The sequence below is a fragment of the Cheilinus undulatus genome, linkage group 9, assembly GCF_018320785.1.
Source record: "Cheilinus undulatus linkage group 9, ASM1832078v1, whole genome shotgun sequence".
NCBI classification, from domain to species: Eukaryota; Metazoa; Chordata; class Actinopteri; order Labriformes; family Labridae; genus Cheilinus; species Cheilinus undulatus.
The window spans coordinates 20,201,463-20,218,902 of NC_054873.1; the positions used below are offsets into that span (position 1 = coordinate 20,201,463).

The following is a 17,440-nucleotide window of genomic DNA, read 5'->3' on the forward strand; positions in this document are numbered from 1 at the left end:
GTGGTATTTTTTTCTGCACAGCCATTCCTCAAGCATTGCTTCATGCCACACTGATCAATCTGCAGACCTCCAAATGAGCACAGGCGCAGCATCCCTCTGAGTGCCTCTACTCTAGATTCCCATCTATGTTGTGGGGAAACTCATTAGATTCCCCATGAGTGTCTCTTCCAGCCACGGCATCATCTCAGCCTGGGTGGGTTTCTGACTTGAAGTTTCTCCACCTTTAAAAAAGAAATGCCGAGTGAGACGTCATCCTGCAGCTTCTGTGCTTCTGCTTTTACCTTCCCTCTGTTTGTAAATTGTTTCATGATTGTATTTTTCACTCACATTTTTAAATGTCAGGCTACTTAACTCTCTGTGGTCAGGCGCCTCCATTCAAAACCTCACACTCAGAGCAGCTCATGGATTCAATTACTGCTGTTATGGCTGTAAAGATAACTGAGGATGGCAGGAGGTAGAAGGATGGCACTGCAGGAGCACGTCTTGTGGCTTCTTCAGAGAGAGCTGACAGGCGTCAGACATGAAGAAGAAGAAAAGAGGTGGGAGACGGTGAAGGAAGGCAGCTTTGAAAAGAAGGGAGGGTGAGTGGACATCATGACTACATTAACACCATGTCTGTTCTCTCTTTAGGGTTGATTCTCTATTTTTTTACACTGCTCAGACAAATAATTTACTCTGAGACACACCTGATTTCTATCATATATTTTCAAAAATTAACAGCATTATTATTCAACAGTTTAACTTGCAAGACCCTAAATAAACTGCATCATTATCAGCAGGTTTAGGGGGATTTATTTTTTGGTCTTTGGTGACCTCTTGTGGCAAAAAAACAGGTATGAGGAGAAGACCCACATTATTTTATATCAACTCTTAAAGGCCATGAAGGTCACAAATGTGTATATTCTTCATTTTTAACATAGGAAACACTGCTCTGTGCAGAAGAAAAGCTCATAGTTTGAACCTTTTTTAAAAAAGTATCTGGGCTGCTTGGAAAATTGTTATAAAAATGAAAAAATGATACATAGATTATTAATATCAATGCAAATCAAACATCCTTTCCTGGTCTAACCACCTTGTACTTTTTTAAATCTTTGAGTTAGATTTACAGTTTCATTGATTTATGAATAAGACATTTCTTATTGTCAAATATAGGACTAACTAGGGAACCAGCAGCCTTTTAGCTGTCAGGAAACAGATTCTTCTTCCAATGTCACGTTAACTCTAAATTTACATTAGGGTCAACTCTACTATATGCTTTTGACTCTTGTTCTTCATTTTCCTCATTTTAATTACATTTGTAGGTTGGAAAATCTGACATTAGTTAAGATGACAAACAGAATGTTAGGTTAACACAACATTTACACTAACATCTAGTTCATTGTCCAGGCCCCCAGGGGGATGGGGTTGTTTTCTTAAGATCTTTGGAAGGGCATATTGCTCATACTGCTCTAAGTTTGGCAAAATTAGCTCTACACATTAACTAAACTGTAGCTCAGAGGAAGTTTAAGCAGGAAGACTGTTTCTACTTATTTACTTGTTCACCTCTCTCCCTTCTTCCATTCTTTCCCTCTTCCCGCTCTGGTGATCAGCTGATTGTGGGTGTGCACTCCCCTAAGTAGTATGCTAATCAGATTCTGCTGCAACCGTTTGTTTAATCATCATGTAAATCTATCATTCTGTCTTCCACACTCAGCTTGTCGTTCCAGTTCAGACGCTGCAACCCTCCTCCACCCTAGCCACCTCCATTTAGTTCATCAGCATCGAGTCCAGACACTCAGATGTCTTCTCATCTCATCTTGCATACCTCTGTCACCTCTTCCAAGCCACCACGTGGTTCTTGGTCCAGCTTCTCAGAAGTCTTCTCCACATCTCATCCTGGATCCCTTATCAGCACCACCACTAGTACCTAGACTCCATAAGGGGTATCCTGTTCCTGCCTAGAGTCTAATCACCAAAGACTTTTCACATTTCTCTTTCATTAAAATGTGTTAAATAAATTATTGTTAAGCTTGTATTAAGTCTCTATTTCCCAAGTGCTGTTCCACCATCCCCACAGCATAATACTCCCACCGCCGCTGTGGGGATGGTGTTCTTTGTGTGATAAGCCTCTCCTTTCTTTCTCCCAACATAAGCAGCGTCTCTATAGCCAAAGATCTCTAGTTTGGTCTCATCTGACCAAAGGACATGCTTCCAGTATGCATCATCTTTCTTTAGAAGTAGTCTTTTGCATAATTCATCCTGGCTTGGAGGTGTCTCTTCTGTAGAAGTGGAGTTTTTCTTGGTCTCCAAGTCCATTCCTGTTCAGGGCTGTAGTTACTGTCTTCTTTGAGACTACAGTTCTTGACTTGGCTAAGCCCTTCAATGTGTCTTGGCCGTTGTTCTGGGGTCTTTAGACACATCTCTCACTAATTTTCTGTCCAGGGTCTTTAAAATGTTTCTCTTCCTACCTCTGCCAGGCTTGTTCTGTACTGTATGGCTCTTTGAATTTCTTCTTGAAGTTCTCACTCAAGCTCTTTAAACTTGAAAATGCTGTGATAATTTTTTATATCTCTCCCCTGCTTTGTAAGCATCAACATTTTTTCTCAAGTCTAAATTGATTTCTTTCTTTTTTTAGCCATGTTTCTTTCTGTGACCGCTCAAACCTTGACTGAAGTTTTATGCAAAGTTTAAACTGGAGGAAAACCCTCAGTTCCAACTTGATTTTACAAGCTTTGAGCATTACAAAGTTAAAGCACATCACTGAACAACAGTGGTTTGAACTATGGCTCAACAAAAATGCCAGTCTCCTGTTCCAGCATTAATCCCAATTAACAAAAACCTGGTTAGAGCATATATGTACCAAAGCATTAGGAAAAATCCTGTGTATTTGTGGGTGTAAGCATTTTTCTTTTTATGCGATGTGGTGAGTAAAATTGTTTAATAGACACCACTCACATGGAGGACAAACAATTTATCTGAATTGTACTTTAATAAAATGGCAAGCAAATGTACAAAAATTCACATCAAGTGTTAGTCCAGAGATGTGAAACAGTTGTAAAGAAACACTGGAAACATCCTAAAATTCAGCTAAATTCATATTGCAAGAATTTCCTCCATCACTAGAGGGCGCCACCAGTTCAACCTGGTGATAGAGTGTAATCATCCTGACCAGGACAAATTAAAAATGAGATTTGTATTACTTTTACAATAACCAAATATGGGAATGATTGACTTTACAGGTCAGAAAATTTCTCATTTAAAAAATAACTGAGTCAGCACAGCAGGTAAAATGTTCATGTATGCAAATTTAAAATTACTCCACAGGAATTTCATCCAGTTTAACTTATATGAACTACAATGCCAGTATAAATTGAGTTAGAATTAAATGATTAGTAATAAATAACAGTTCTTGAAAGGTTATTCTTGGGGAAAAAGCTGCTCTTAACATAAAAAAATTCTTATTAATCTTTTCAGACCAAGCTGAAGTGATGTAACAGTTTCTAATTGCAAGAGCTTCAACAAACACTTGCTTTTTTTTCTATTGAAAATGTCTTATAATCCAGTTTTCATTATTGCATTTGATCAGGAGTATTTGCTGTGCTTTTTGCATTTGACACTTTCAATAAAAGGCCTTGTGTTTTTGCTGGTGCAGTCTTCATTGGTCTCCAGCAGTGAACAATACCCAGGTTTCCTTCTGAATGAAAAAACTCTACTCCGACATCAGACGCATGTTTAAGCCAGCACGGGTCTCTCTATTCAACGGTCTGTTCCCTCGTAAACCACGGTGTATAAAGGCAGGGTGACCGCCCCCCGTGCTGGATGAGATTTTCTGCTAAACCATGCTGTTGCTATTGAGTTTGGTCCACTCAAATATGTCCTGCTCACACACAATGTCTGAGTTGATGAGGAGGTAGCGGTCACCCACGCAGAAGTGCTTCTGGCAGGCTGCACACTTGAAACACTCCAGATGGTAAACCTTATCCCGCACACGCATTGTCATCTCAAACGCTCGAATCCTCTTCTCACAGGATGCACAGAGACCATCCTGACCAAACAGCCTGCATGAAGGTGAGAAGAGATCAACATTAAACTAAGCAGAAGACAGTGCATATTCAATAATTCTCCAAACCCTATCTCTGAAGGATGAGTCCATAGATTTTAAACCATCATTTTCCAGGGTTTATAATATTTTACTACTTATGCATGTGGTATTACACATAAAATAGTTCAATATATATGGACAAGTTAATATTTTATCTTAATTGTTGCCAACTTTAAAACAGAAATTTATATACATTTTTGTCATGAGATTAGGAGATTATGAAATAAATAACTGAAATAAATAACGCTGATCAGAACTCTGAGATTAATATTTTAGATAAATATATTTTTTTAGATTAACTCAAGAACCAGGTGTCACCCTCATACAGGTGGCTACTGTTTATTGTTCACTACTGTGAAGTACTGACACTTTGTGACTGAATAAAACCACATGGTGTAAATATTTCTCTTCAAAGCCTGTGGTGAATGATTATATATGCCTCCAACAGGGACAGCAGGCAGCAGTGGCTCAGTTCTGTCAGACCTACGGTGCTTAACAAATTTATTAGACCACCTATCATATTTGTCTCAAAGACCATCCAGCATCATGAAGTGCTTTAATGCTGACTCTTTCATTTTCAGTGAGCTCTCCACGTTTTACCATTTTGAACTGGAATGAGGAATTTCAAACTGAATTCACCCAAATTCGAGCCGGCTCACTGGGCTTCTCTGAGAAGTCAGAAATTAATCAAGCATAACATTCAACCACTAAAACAATTTTTTCTGTTCAGGAATGCAAGTAAATAACTATAATTTGACATATGAATCAAGAAATAATAATGTGCTTTACTTTTTTTCATTTTTTTGTAAATCAGTAAATTTGAAAATTCATGGATAACAATAATTATTATATTTTAGCATTAAAAAAAATATCATTTGGGTTAAAGAGCTTCTACATATTGGTGTATTAACCATTGCAGAAACATAAAAAATGATTTTGGTAATTACCAATGCTGTTAATTTAGGGCAGCTGTGGCATAAACCTTACATTGGGTGGTGGTCTAATAAATTTGTTAAGCACTGTATGTTGGGAACAGGAGGTTCCAAGTCTGGAAATGGGTCTGGAAGCTTTACTTCTTAAGTGCTGCTGAGGTACCCTTGAATAAGACTCTGACCACCCCCCACCCCCCACCGCCACTGCTTGGCAATCCCTTTTGAGAAGCAGCCCCTCACTCTGACATCTCTTTATCATTGGATGATCATAGGATCCTACACATGTGTGTGTATTTCATCCTATGTGTGTGTGGCATGTTCTACAACTGAGAGTTACATTGAATTTTCCCACTGAGGGATTAATAAAGAGTATCTTCCCGTGTTGAAATGATGTCCTGATGTTACCAACCTGAGGTAATCCCTCCGACACAGTTTTCGTCCCAGTTTGTAGTAAAGCCGACGGCCCACCTCCCCGAGCCGACAGCCACACAGGTCGCAGCTCAGACAGTCCTCATGCCAGTACTGCTCAATGGCCTTCAGGAAGAATCTGTCACCGATGCTCTGCTGACACCCACCACATGTCAGCAGAGACGGGGGCATCTGTAAGACCTCATCCACCGGCTCCCTGCAGAGGGCAGAAAACTGGCTAGAAAATCAAATATTCAAATAATCAATCCCTTGTTAATGCAATCTACCAAATCAAAAAGTTTTCATTTCACTGTCTAATCAAAGTCTAGAACAGCAAAAACTTAAGAATCACATTTCTGTTTGACAAAAAATACTTAAACTCTTATTGGACTATTGAAAGAGTTGCAGAGTTCCCTGTGACTGGCATATAATACTCAACAAGCCTAATATTTCACCACAAAAATAAGGACTTAGCCACCCTGTTAACAACTTAATAAAAATAAATTTAAAACAATGGAAAAAAAAAGAAGCAAACACTCTATGTGTCCTGACTTGTACTGATAATCTGGTTAGTAACTTTTTATCAGTCAAATAAAAACAAACTTTACAAGTGTATGCTTCCCCCATAAGAAAGAGAAAGAGAGCTAACAAAGCTAGATTTATTTAATTTATTTATGTATCAAAATTCCATTTTCAGCATTTACCTTGTCCAGCAGGTTTTAAAATGATCTTAATATTCAAGTTTACATGACTGCCCTTGCATCCAATATGTACTTTTCGGAGCTCTTATTGAAACTGTACGATGGCTAAAGAAGTATTTAAACCCAGGACCCCTTTAATATTATATTGTAATGATCAAGGTTATTATAGTTAACTGAAACTAACCAAATAACTAAAACTAAAATGTAAAAATCATTTAAACTAAATAAAATCCAATCTTTACAAAAAAAAAAATAACTAACAAAAAAAGAATTCAGTGTTTACAAAATAGAACTAAATTAGGGGACAAAAAAATCTCCCTAGTTTTAGTCTTTGAAAGAAGCAGACAAAAACAGGTTTTTTGATGGCGTAAAAGCGTTAACACAAAAACCTTTGCCCTAAGATAGTCACAATAAGTACGACTAACTTTTGCTTTCTTTGCCAAAGTTCATTAATATGCCCCTGACAGAACATACTAACATGCTCTTGGCCATAAACTTGATATTTCGACCAAACATATTAGAGGCTCCTGACCCCATGGGTTAGGGTTGCACGTCAAACAGTTGGGCTGTCACAATGCGTCAAAGGTCTTATAAACAGCATATATATTATTGTGACTGGGTAAAACGTTACATAGTATACTTACTCATTAGCTTCCAGAGTCTTTCTCTCTATGGTGGATGACATCTTTTAAAAAGGACGTCCAGCTGTATCTATATAAAAGGTTTCAGACTCACAGCCAGCTCAGCAGCTACCTGTGAAGCTGCCTGCGGGCACGCTGAAGCCGAAACCTCGCTGCACCTGCTCCCAAAGCTTCCGAGTCGACTCTTCAGTTGGGTCTTTTTTTGTGTCTGTTAAACCGACAGGCGGAGAAGTCCTGTAGAAATGGCCGCAAGACAAGAAAATATCGCTCTAAGCAGCTAAGCGGTGATGGAGGACACTGTCATCATTTCCTGAGGCAATATCCCGCCGTGACACCTCCATGTCTGTTAAGTACACTGTATCTTCAAGAAGCCACCCTAAAGGCAAGACATTTCTTGACATTAAAACACAATCCGGAAAAAGCAGTTATTACAAATTCGTGCGCGGGGTTGTTAAAGTGAGCGGGCTGTTCACGCGCTCCTCACCGTTATTGTTGTGCAGCAGCAGCAGCAGCATCGTGTTTAAATACACCAGGCCCCCTCTGCCTCTCTCTGCTTTCGTTTCCCTCTTCCTGCTCACGACTGTTTGACAATGGGGGGAAATGGGTCTTAAAGCGACAGCTAAACACGGCTCAGGCTGCTCAGTCAGGCGTGCAGGCAGGTCGTGACTGCGACTAATGAGTTCATTAAATGCTTTGATTCACCCAGGAGCAACAAAGAAGCGTGACATATCACGGTGTCTGCTATATTATAATAGCCTATAGTGCATATCCTTTTCTCTGTAATTAAAGTGAGGCTTATTATTTACACCATGATCAAAAATACAATAGAAAAATAAACCGTCTTTGTAGGCTACTGCAACCTGAGCGTTAATCATACTTTCATTTGACCTGTTTTAGGCTCATTGTCTTTAAATTCAACCTTCATCCACTTAATGACCTACTTATAAAGACGTATTTGGCCTTTTACTATTTCCTGTATTTCACAGTGGCATAGCCAGTCTTTTTTGACTGGGATAACCTCATCTCGCAGTGACTTATTCAGGGTTGGTTCTCATTGTGTGTGCTCATTTACAAGAATGAATAACATTTGTTTACCCAGTATGAATTCAGTTGACATGTAGTGCCTTTAAAAGTATTCACCCCCTTGGATGTTTTACCATTTTATTGATTTTAGAAATCAATCAAGGTTAATATATATATATTTTTTTATCTTTAATGTTAAAGTGAAAACAGATTTCTACAAAGTAATGTTGGCGTGACTTTCCTAATTCAACAAAGTTTCAGCTAAATGATGCTGGTAGTCTCGCAATAAGTGGATCACAGTGAATGTGTTTCAAGTGATTGTAATATAAAGACACCTGTAACTGGAAGGTCCAGTCACAGGTAAATCAGTATTCCTGGCTACCATTACACCACAAAGACAAGAGAACACTCCAAGCAACTCAGAGAAAAAGTTACTGAAAAGTATAAGTCAGGGGATGTTACAAAATTGTTGCCCTGGTTCTTCACCACTCAAAGTTTGAGATTTGAGATTTGAGATTTTTTTTTTAATGGGACAATATGCATTAATGGACATTTACATGTAAATACATGGGATTACAGCCCGATGGCTAATTTCCATCCCCAGTCGCATTAGCAGGTTGGTGTAAACACATAGAACAAAAATAAACATCAGTAAATAGGAATAAAACACAGAGCGTATTAAAAGATAAGCAACATATATAAACCAAGGGCAACCTAAACGACATACAGTCTAAAATAAAAACAGGCTGAGAGTTGGGGAACCATGGTAATTATACACAGTAAATTAAAAAGTGCTAGTGCTTATTAAAGTGTCATAGTGCCAAAGTGTTAAGTGCTAAAGTGCATAGTGTACATCACCACAAACACACCATCCCCACTGTGAAGCACAGTGGTGGCAGCATCATGCTGTAGGGATGCTTCTCAGCAGCTGGCCCTGGAAGGCCTGCATGATAGGAACCCCCCCTCTAGAGTCCAGACCCTGTTGGTGGTAAGGAATGGACTTATGAGGAGCAGACTTTGGAGAGCCTTGACCCAAATGCAAATGAGACGACTTAGAAGTTGCGATGAAGGGATTCAGGATGCACAGAGGAGCCTGAACCTGGACAACAATGAGACGGCTTGGAGGTGGCTGGTGTGGAGGAGGGTTGCAGCAGTCCCACTGAAACAACAGACTGACTGTGGAAGAGAGGAGAACAGATTTTAAAATATGACAGAAGCAGGATGATTGGGTCAAGAAGGGTTGTGGAAGAAAAGGATTGGCTCAGAATTTAAGTGAGTAGACATGAATACCAGCTGATTACCTCTGTTGCACAACAAGATAGATTTATTTGCCTTTTCCTCCACTGAGCTTATGTTCATTTCTTGTAAAGTCATTAGCCACTTGAGTTTCACACACAAATCATTATAAGATTAACTTACAAAATGTATTATGACTGTATAATTATATTAAAGACCCACAGTGTTTTCAGTTATGTGGGTGATTAAACCTACTTTCTACAAAGCTCTGATGGATTAACATTGGGTTTAATGTATCTGGTAAATGAAAAGTAAAGGCCATAGGGTCTAAAGTCACATGAAAGTGTGACCTGTTTTGAAGGACAGATACTGCAGTGTGGATTGTGCAGATTACTTGTACCTTAATTTTACAAGTACAGGTTGGTAAATGGATTTGAGCTTGTACAGCCCTTTCTAGCTGTCTGACTCCTCGCAGTGATATTTACTCCACGAATCACATGGGTATACCCATTCACTCCACAATAACAGACTGATAGCCAGGTTTTTAGTTTTTCTTTTGTTTCTTTTGTTAAAGTCTAAACCATGCATTGAGCTGGGCTGATGATTGTCTCAATCTTTAGTAAGCCTTTAAGCCAAAGTTGTAATATTCATATAATGTAAGTAGTGCACAATAACCTCATTCACCCTGTTATATCAGGCTGTGTGTTATGGGATTACAATAACTGATTTCTGAACATGTGAAAGGCATTTTGGTGTTGCATTTGGTAAGGTTTGAGCACATTTTAAAAACTTTATTGTTGGGTAGTTGCAACAATAAAGGGAAAAAAGTGTTTGTTAAATCATTCAGGGCCATTGCATCATCATAGTAACCTGCTAGCTAGATGAGAGAGAATACCATCAAACATCCCAAAAGAAGCTCTTTCTAAAGTTATCAGAAATGGATCCAGTGATATCCCTGCATTGTTCTTGTCCTTGCAGGCTTCCCCTTTCAAACCACAGCCACTGTGGGCCCCTTCTTCTTCTTCTTATCAGCTGCCAGGCCCTTAGGTCTGCCTGCAGGAGGGAGGGAGGGACACACGCAGCAGTTGGACTGGGCACAGAGATAAAGCACCTCGACTCCAGCAGCCTCTCTCAGCTCCTCAGACAGATGCAACCAACGGAGGAGCGCAGTTAAACTCTAGATGCAGGCTAAATGTGTCCTGGGGCTGGACAATAGTTGGACGGTGCCGAGAAGGCCCAGGAGCAAGACACACTGTGTGGTGCCAGGTACACAGAAAGCAAAGCAGTCAGACAGAGATAAAACTCTAAACTGCATGTCCTTCAGAGAAAAAAAATGTTTGGGAGAAGGATTTTCACTTGCTGTCTTTCTACTGCTCCACAGAAAATAGTAAATGCTGTAGGTGTTTTCTGGTGTGTCAAACACTGAAACCCAGTAGCTCCCTTAAACGTCCCTTTGATAAAGGGTTAGAGCAGTATTACCGTAAGAGCCCCTTTGTACCAGAAGTCACAGATCTTTTGTACAATTCAATCCCCTCAGACCCATTTTCCCCTGAAATACAAATGTTATAATTTTAATTTTTATCATTTTACTTTATGGACCTTCTTGATTGTCGTTGCTTTGACCTCTTATGGGGCCTACCTGATCACTGTAGTTGACTTCCTTCCTGGTCTGTACCCAACTCTGTGATACAGTAGAACCAGAAAGATTTTTCTAAGCCAATCAGTGATCAGTCAGCATCCCAAAAACTATCTGACCAATGAGCAGTGGCCCAGAGCGTTTCAAACTTCTTGTGTCCTCCAGGACTTGAAAAAAATGTAGTTTTACATCCCTTTTGGTCTGTAACAAATCATAAATAACCATGACATGTTGATGAAATGTATACATTATACAGGTGAAAAGCAGTGTTAAATGTCATGATGCTTAGGATTTCTAGTGTTTACTGAAATTTTAGCCTGGAAATGGAGGCGCTATATTTGGACGTACACCAGTTTAGGGGGAGAAAATTATGTTGATATGAAAACATGTGACCAACTCATCTAGTGAGCCATATTTATGGTGTTGTCTTGACAAATAACTTACTATAATGTAGGACAACAGTAAACTCTTGTGTGGGATGTTGCTACAGGTTTGTTAAAGAAATAAAGAGTGGTCCAGTGGTATATCTGACTAAATTATAGAAAATTTCAAAGTGTAAATAGTAAAAAAAGGTGTGATTATTTTTGTGTCTTTTTTTAATAACATTCTAACAGTATTATTATAATTATGTGGTTTTTATCAGCTTTTATTTTCACTGTGAGCCTTGTTTATGCTTAAATTAATTCAGGCATTTAAAATTGTGATTTTTTTTTTTTTTTTAGATTTTATGATAAAATTATAACGAAAAATGGTATAAATAATAAGATTTAGTCCATTTAGTTTTACTAAAATGTTGTAAATCAGTTCTTATTTTTATGGTTAGCCTCATCACTGCTAAAATTCACTGTTATTCAATATTTGTGATTCTTATAGGTGTCCTGTTGGAATTGTAAGACAGAACTGATGGTACCACCATTAATTAATGTATATAGCTTTCTGAGGTCAAACATGTCTGGTCATAGTATAAAGGTCATAAAGGCACTCTCACCATGTGCATAATAAATAACATTTTATTGTGCAAGTAAATATTCATTAGACTCCATATTTGTTTATTCTTTTCTATAAATCACATTGTTATATGCATGCACTATGGAGTTTGATTTTCACCATAATAATGAAAATACATGCATAAGTAACAAAAGTACAAAAGTATATATATTGAGATGTCCAACAATAATATTCCCGGGCTTACATTTTTGGCTGACTGCTGAGGTCAGCCCTACACATGGCAATGTCTGTGTCTGAGTAAGTAACTCAGTAAGTAACTGACTGAGTGATGCTAATTTTTAAGCCATGGAATACAGAGTTGCGTTTGCTTGTACTAAATGCTGGCATAAATGGCTGCCTCCAATGTGTTAACTAGAGCCATACATACAGTGGTGCACTATGGGTGGGGTTTACTTGTGCTGAAAGCCCTGTAATGGCTGCCTCCACTGCTGTAAATACTCACATATAGCTTTTGCATGGCCTCTGTTTAACCAGAACTGGACCACATTCCTGTATGACAAAGAATAAAAACAACACTATAAGCTTTTCATGTTGGGAAAGATGTTTTTACTCTTCTGTTGACCTGCTTTGGCATGACTATATGATAGTTGAGTGGAAAAGGTAACTTCTTCTGTGAATGCTTGTGTACGCTGGCTGCTCGAGGAGCGATTAGCCCTGAATTAATCACAGCAGCACATAGTCAAAACTGGAGATTTCTTTATTAAAACAAGTGAAGACAGCAACACTAGAAGCTTTCTGTAACAGCTGCTCTTCTGCCAAACCGCTTCAGCATGAGTGTGTGATAATTAAAGGGGGAAAGGGTTACTTGTGTGAATGCTTGGATTTACAACCTTCGCTCAGCCTTGGCCAGACCAACACATTTCTTCATCACAGTTAGCACTGAGAGCAACATGGAATGCTTTCTGCGACAGAAAACGATGTCGCTCTTCTTCGCTCCTCTTTGGCATGATTATATGATAGTTACGGGGAAAGGGTAAGTTGTTGCATACAGTTTATGAGTTGTTGTGTCCCAGCTAATGACTCTAGCAGGCCTGTCATTAGCTGGGACTGAGCCACAGCAGCACTTCTGTCTGAACCAGACATGTCTAAATCCAAACAAGTGCAGAGAGTAACACTGAAAGCTTTCTGTGACAGAAAAAAAAGTTCTCTCTCCACTCTCAGTCTGTTTCAGCTTGGCTTTCCAATCGTGGCGGCAGGCTTGTCCTGTATTGTCCGGAGTTAGCTGTTAGCCTGGATGTTGTTGTAGGACCGCTGCAGTTTACTCCGACCTGGACCGCTGCTCTTGTTAAAACCAGAGCAGAGTGCCACACCGACAGCTTGTCTTGTGCAGTAAAGAGGTTTTTGCCCTTTTCTTGTAGTGTTGTCTTCCATTCGTGCAGTAATAGCAAAGAATACAGAGCGCGTCAGCTGAGTCGATGTGTGTCTGTGTTTAACCGATCAGATGCGGTAGAACAAAAGCAGGAGGGGCGGGGGATGACGCTGCTCAGGGTTCATCTCCCCACACACAGGAGACGGCAGAGACAGAGGGACACTTGTAGCTTTTTAAATTTCAGTAACCACTTCCTATACCTTTGGCTAGAAATAATAAACTACTAACAATCATGACTAAGTCACTCTGCCGGGACACACATTTCAGTCAGGCATTTCAACAAGCACCCCAGATAGTTGCGGTCAGCCATATACTAGGTTTTAACCTAGTCTTGTTAATTTTGAAGTATTTCAATGAGTGCCCTAAAAGGTTAATCAAATGAGCCCTTAGGTTCAATTTAGGTTCAAAGTTGTTTCATGAAAATCCACCAATGTGGACAGTCCTCTAACTCCTTGGTTCCCAACCTGGGGTCCGGGACCCCCAAGGGGGGGAACTGGAGATCTTAGGGGGGGGCGCGAGGCTTTGTCTGCTCTGAGGCTGCCAAAAATAGGTTTGCAAATATTGACTAAAACTATGATAAAGCAGTTATAGAGTAGTTCATTCAAAGGTCCTTTGTTAAGAAAAGTATGCATGGACCTTTTTTAGGGTTTTATCAGTGGAACAGTTAAAATCTCTGTTGAATTTTGGCAGCAATGTGTCACTTTTTCTTCTCTCTTGGGTCCTGGGGGGGGGGCTCCGCTTTTCTGAGGAGCATGTAGGGGGGGCTTAAAGGAAAAATGGTTGGGAAACACTGCTCTAACTGGTCTTCATCATCATGTAAATATACTAAAAGTTTTTAAATGAGTTTTTATGAAACAGACTGAAATAAACTAACCCAAAAAGGGAATAAAGAGTGTTCCTTACAGGATCTTTGATATGGCATAGCAGTGCTGGAGAAAACAAGGAAATTAGTCTATTTATATTTCCATGACAAAGCCATTTTGCAGAGGAAGACAGTGTTACTCACTCAAAATATCCAGAATAACTTCAGAATTAAATCATTGATGAGTTTTTTATCATCGTTTCCAGGGCCATTAATCTCCCTGTTTATAGTTGTTATGGTTGGAATAATCACATTAGATACTTATTTGTTTATGATAGGACTCCTTTTATTAAACTGTGTATGTGAGCATACATCTTATAGGCTAATATGGGCCCTACTAACGCTCTGTTAGGAAACAAGGACTTAATCTCCACATTGGTAATGCTGTCTAAATCATCCCCTTTTCACCGCAGAGCTCACAAGCAAATTTACAGCTGAAAAGAAACACGAAACGACAAAGTCAGTTCTGACACCCGAGTTGTCTGCTGTTTCCTGTGGGGTTGATGGAGTTGGCCCAGAGGATGTGCAACTGGCATGCAGAACAGAGATGAAGCTTTCCTTCGAGGGGGAGTTTTGTGCACATTGGGTTCACTTCCTACCCCTCCCCTGCCTCCCCACCATTCCCCATCCACGATGGCACCCTGATCATGGCCTCCCAGATAGACAGGTCGACTCCAGATGGTGAAGTGTGATAGGAGTAACAGCATTAAAAGTAGTTCATTGTCATTGGTGGATAAAACTGTAATCTTTCACCCTCCTAGATGTCGCCAGAAACAAGAAAGTAGCCTTTTTTTTTTGGCCCAGCTTGAATACACAAAAGAACATTCATGCCTATATCTTTACAAGCTTTTTGTAGCTTTTATTTCTGCCAAAGGTCAATTTCAGGGGGGAAAAACAGTGATTATGTAGTTGACCTTTTGGGAAGTAATGTCCCCATGTCCAGTTTCCTGTTTTGCTCTCATTTGTACTGAGAGCTTTATGGAGTTGACGGCAGTGGGAAGAATGAGGGCGGCTGAAAGTGAAGGTTGGTACAAAGCACAGAGTAAAATTATACTGAACATCTTATTATCATTATACCATCACTCAGACAATAAGGTCACCAGTGGGAGAGGACAGAGAGGCTGTTAAAAGGAACCGTAGCACCTTCTTGATCATTAGAGATTTCTGGTTTCTGATCAGTAATGGAACAACAATGATTAAATAAACATTATGGAGTATCTGAACACAGGCCTCCAGGCCCATTTCCTTAAATAAAAGGACTCTGGACACATTGTTGACTCCTTGATAACATGAGCTCTGGATCAGCAATAGCAAAGCCGACTGCTTCCTGTCTAATCTGAAGTAGAGGGATGATTGACTATTGTTTGAAAGCCTTCCTCGTAAACTGTTATTGGTCAAATGAGTTTTTTAAACATACACGTGTGTAGTAATTACATGCTAAATGTCAAGTCAGAAAATACCATGCTGTCTAGGTCAGAGGTTTAAAGAGGAACCACCCTGGAATTCTTCTGAGTGTGTAGCTGGATTGTGTTGTTGTTTGACTGAAACACAGCAGGAAATGACTCAGCCACCGAAAGGGAGCTTCACTTACCCTGGGAATTCTCCCTTAATCAGTGTTATCTCCGAAAGAAAACACTTTCAGTGGAACTGTGAAATCAAAAAAATTAGCAGCCATGTTAACGGCTTCCTGTATTTAGCAAAACAAAAGAGTGCTGGCTCTAAATTCCTTAAGTCAGTTTGCTCCCCTTTTGATACAGAGGTAAAATACTCAAAGGTGAAGAAGAAGAAAATCAATGTTTTGATTATTGCTGTACTCAATGTTTTTATTGAGACTCTTATTAACATAACTGTAGTGTGTGTGCATTTGTGCTGTATTTACAATAAAAGTAGGCATTAGTCATTATTTTAAAAAATATATATACATTTTCTTACCCACAAAAAAAATTCCTCCCCGCTCAATTCATTTTTCGTCTCCATGTTGTCTTGTTCATAGTGCAGGGATTTACTACCACCTGCTGGTGTAAAAACATATTGTTTTGTGTGAAAGCAGAGGCAGCAGTGACATGACCTCTTCAACAATTAACTCCCACTCACGTTATTGTTTGCACAGCCTATTAAATTACATTAAATAGATTCTCGCTATGTGAATATAGTTTTTCTTCTGCAGGTGTACTGGAGAGTCTCAAGGCAGTGCAAATACTCTACGGTGTGTATGTGCTATATGGTTGCAGACTGACAGACTAAAACTATGTGCTTTCTGACTGGGTCATGCATTTCTGTGTAGATTTATACTAAACTTGGTTACTTATTCACAACTTAGTAATGGTTTATAACTTCTTTTATAAATGGTGTTACACTCAAAAAAAGGAAACTTTATAGTGGAAATAAAGACAGGTTTATCAAAGCATTAGCATAACTCTAAATACCCTAGATCTTATCCTGCTTTCACTAGAGGTGAAAAACTAATTGAATGAAATTACCTACTAGTTACTAGTTTTTGGAGTACTTTTACTGTTTTGTGTGCATTTTTCAGTCAGTACCTCTACTCTTCTTGAGAACGTTTTAATCAGAGTAGCTGTATTTTTACTTGAGTAAAATACTCTTGTTCTTTTTCTACCTCTGTTGACTACACAATAGCACATAACCAGAGAATGATTCCACATGACATCCCACAATAGATGTTTTATTTCACTTTATTACAGAGTTGAGACTTTACCTGAGCAAACTGGTTGGAGATCTATATTCCATGTTGTTATTACCTCCACCAAGGAGGTTATGTGATCAGTAGGGTTTGTGTGTTAGTTAGTTAGTTTGTTTGTTCGCAACATAACTCAAAAAGTTATGGCTGGATTTTGAAGAAATTTTCAGGAAATGTCAGAAATGGCGTAAGGAAGAAATGATTAGATTTTCTGATTAGATCACTGTCTGGATCCAGGAATTTTTTGAAGGATTCTGTACTATTGGGAGATAGGGCTAATGGCGGAGGTCTGCGCTCTCCGAGTGCTTTTCTAGGTTTCAATAAGGAAAGATCATATTTTACTTAACAACTCCTCAGTAGCTAGGGCTGAATGATTTGGGAAAAAAACCTATTTGAGCCCATGCATTCCAAATGTTGTGATTGTGATTTAATATATGACTATCTGTTTAAGTTCCTCATCTTATATATTTTTTAACAAGTAGAGATCATTCTACATTATGACCATCACAATATTCGATATATTTTACACAAATTGTTCTTTCCTGCATGCTAGGAGGAAATTAAATGATGTATGAATCAATATGAATTATATACTTTTAGTTATCTTCTTCAATCCAATGAGTAAATTGACTGATTTATTTAATTTAAAGCCTTGCGAGAAATTTTCATGAAGACAAATGAAGCTGTGCCTAACAGGTGTGGTGTAAATATCAGTAAAAATGTCATTAACAAGTGGAGATGAACAATTTTGAAAAAAAACAAAAAACAATCTAAGTGTGATTAGATATAAAATCACCGAGCAGGTCTCATTCCATTCTGTTGTTAGCAGATGTCACTACCTTCAC

At 38.9% G+C, this 17,440-nt stretch overlaps 1 protein-coding gene across 2 annotated transcripts; it reads right to left on the reverse strand.

The window, feature by feature from the left end:
* Positions 1-2,958: 2,958 nt before the first annotated feature.
* On the reverse strand, positions 2,959-8,186 carry lmo2 (LIM domain only 2 (rhombotin-like 1)). 2 transcript variants are annotated; one of them, XM_041794748.1, is made up of 4 exons: positions 7,248-8,186; positions 6,767-7,139; positions 5,423-5,638; positions 2,959-4,037 (listed from the first exon to the last, which is right to left on the reverse strand). In XM_041794748.1, exons 2-4 carry the CDS (start codon positions 6,805-6,807, stop codon positions 3,812-3,814), a joined length of 483 nt encoding a protein of 160 aa, XP_041650682.1. In that variant the 5' UTR covers positions 6,808-7,139; positions 7,248-8,186; the 3' UTR covers positions 2,959-3,811. The 2 variants fall into 2 exon arrangements, with proteins under 2 accessions (XP_041650682.1, XP_041650681.1); XM_041794747.1 differs by having other exon boundaries at positions 6,767-8,186.
* Between the last annotated feature and the right edge of the window lie 9,254 nt (positions 8,187-17,440).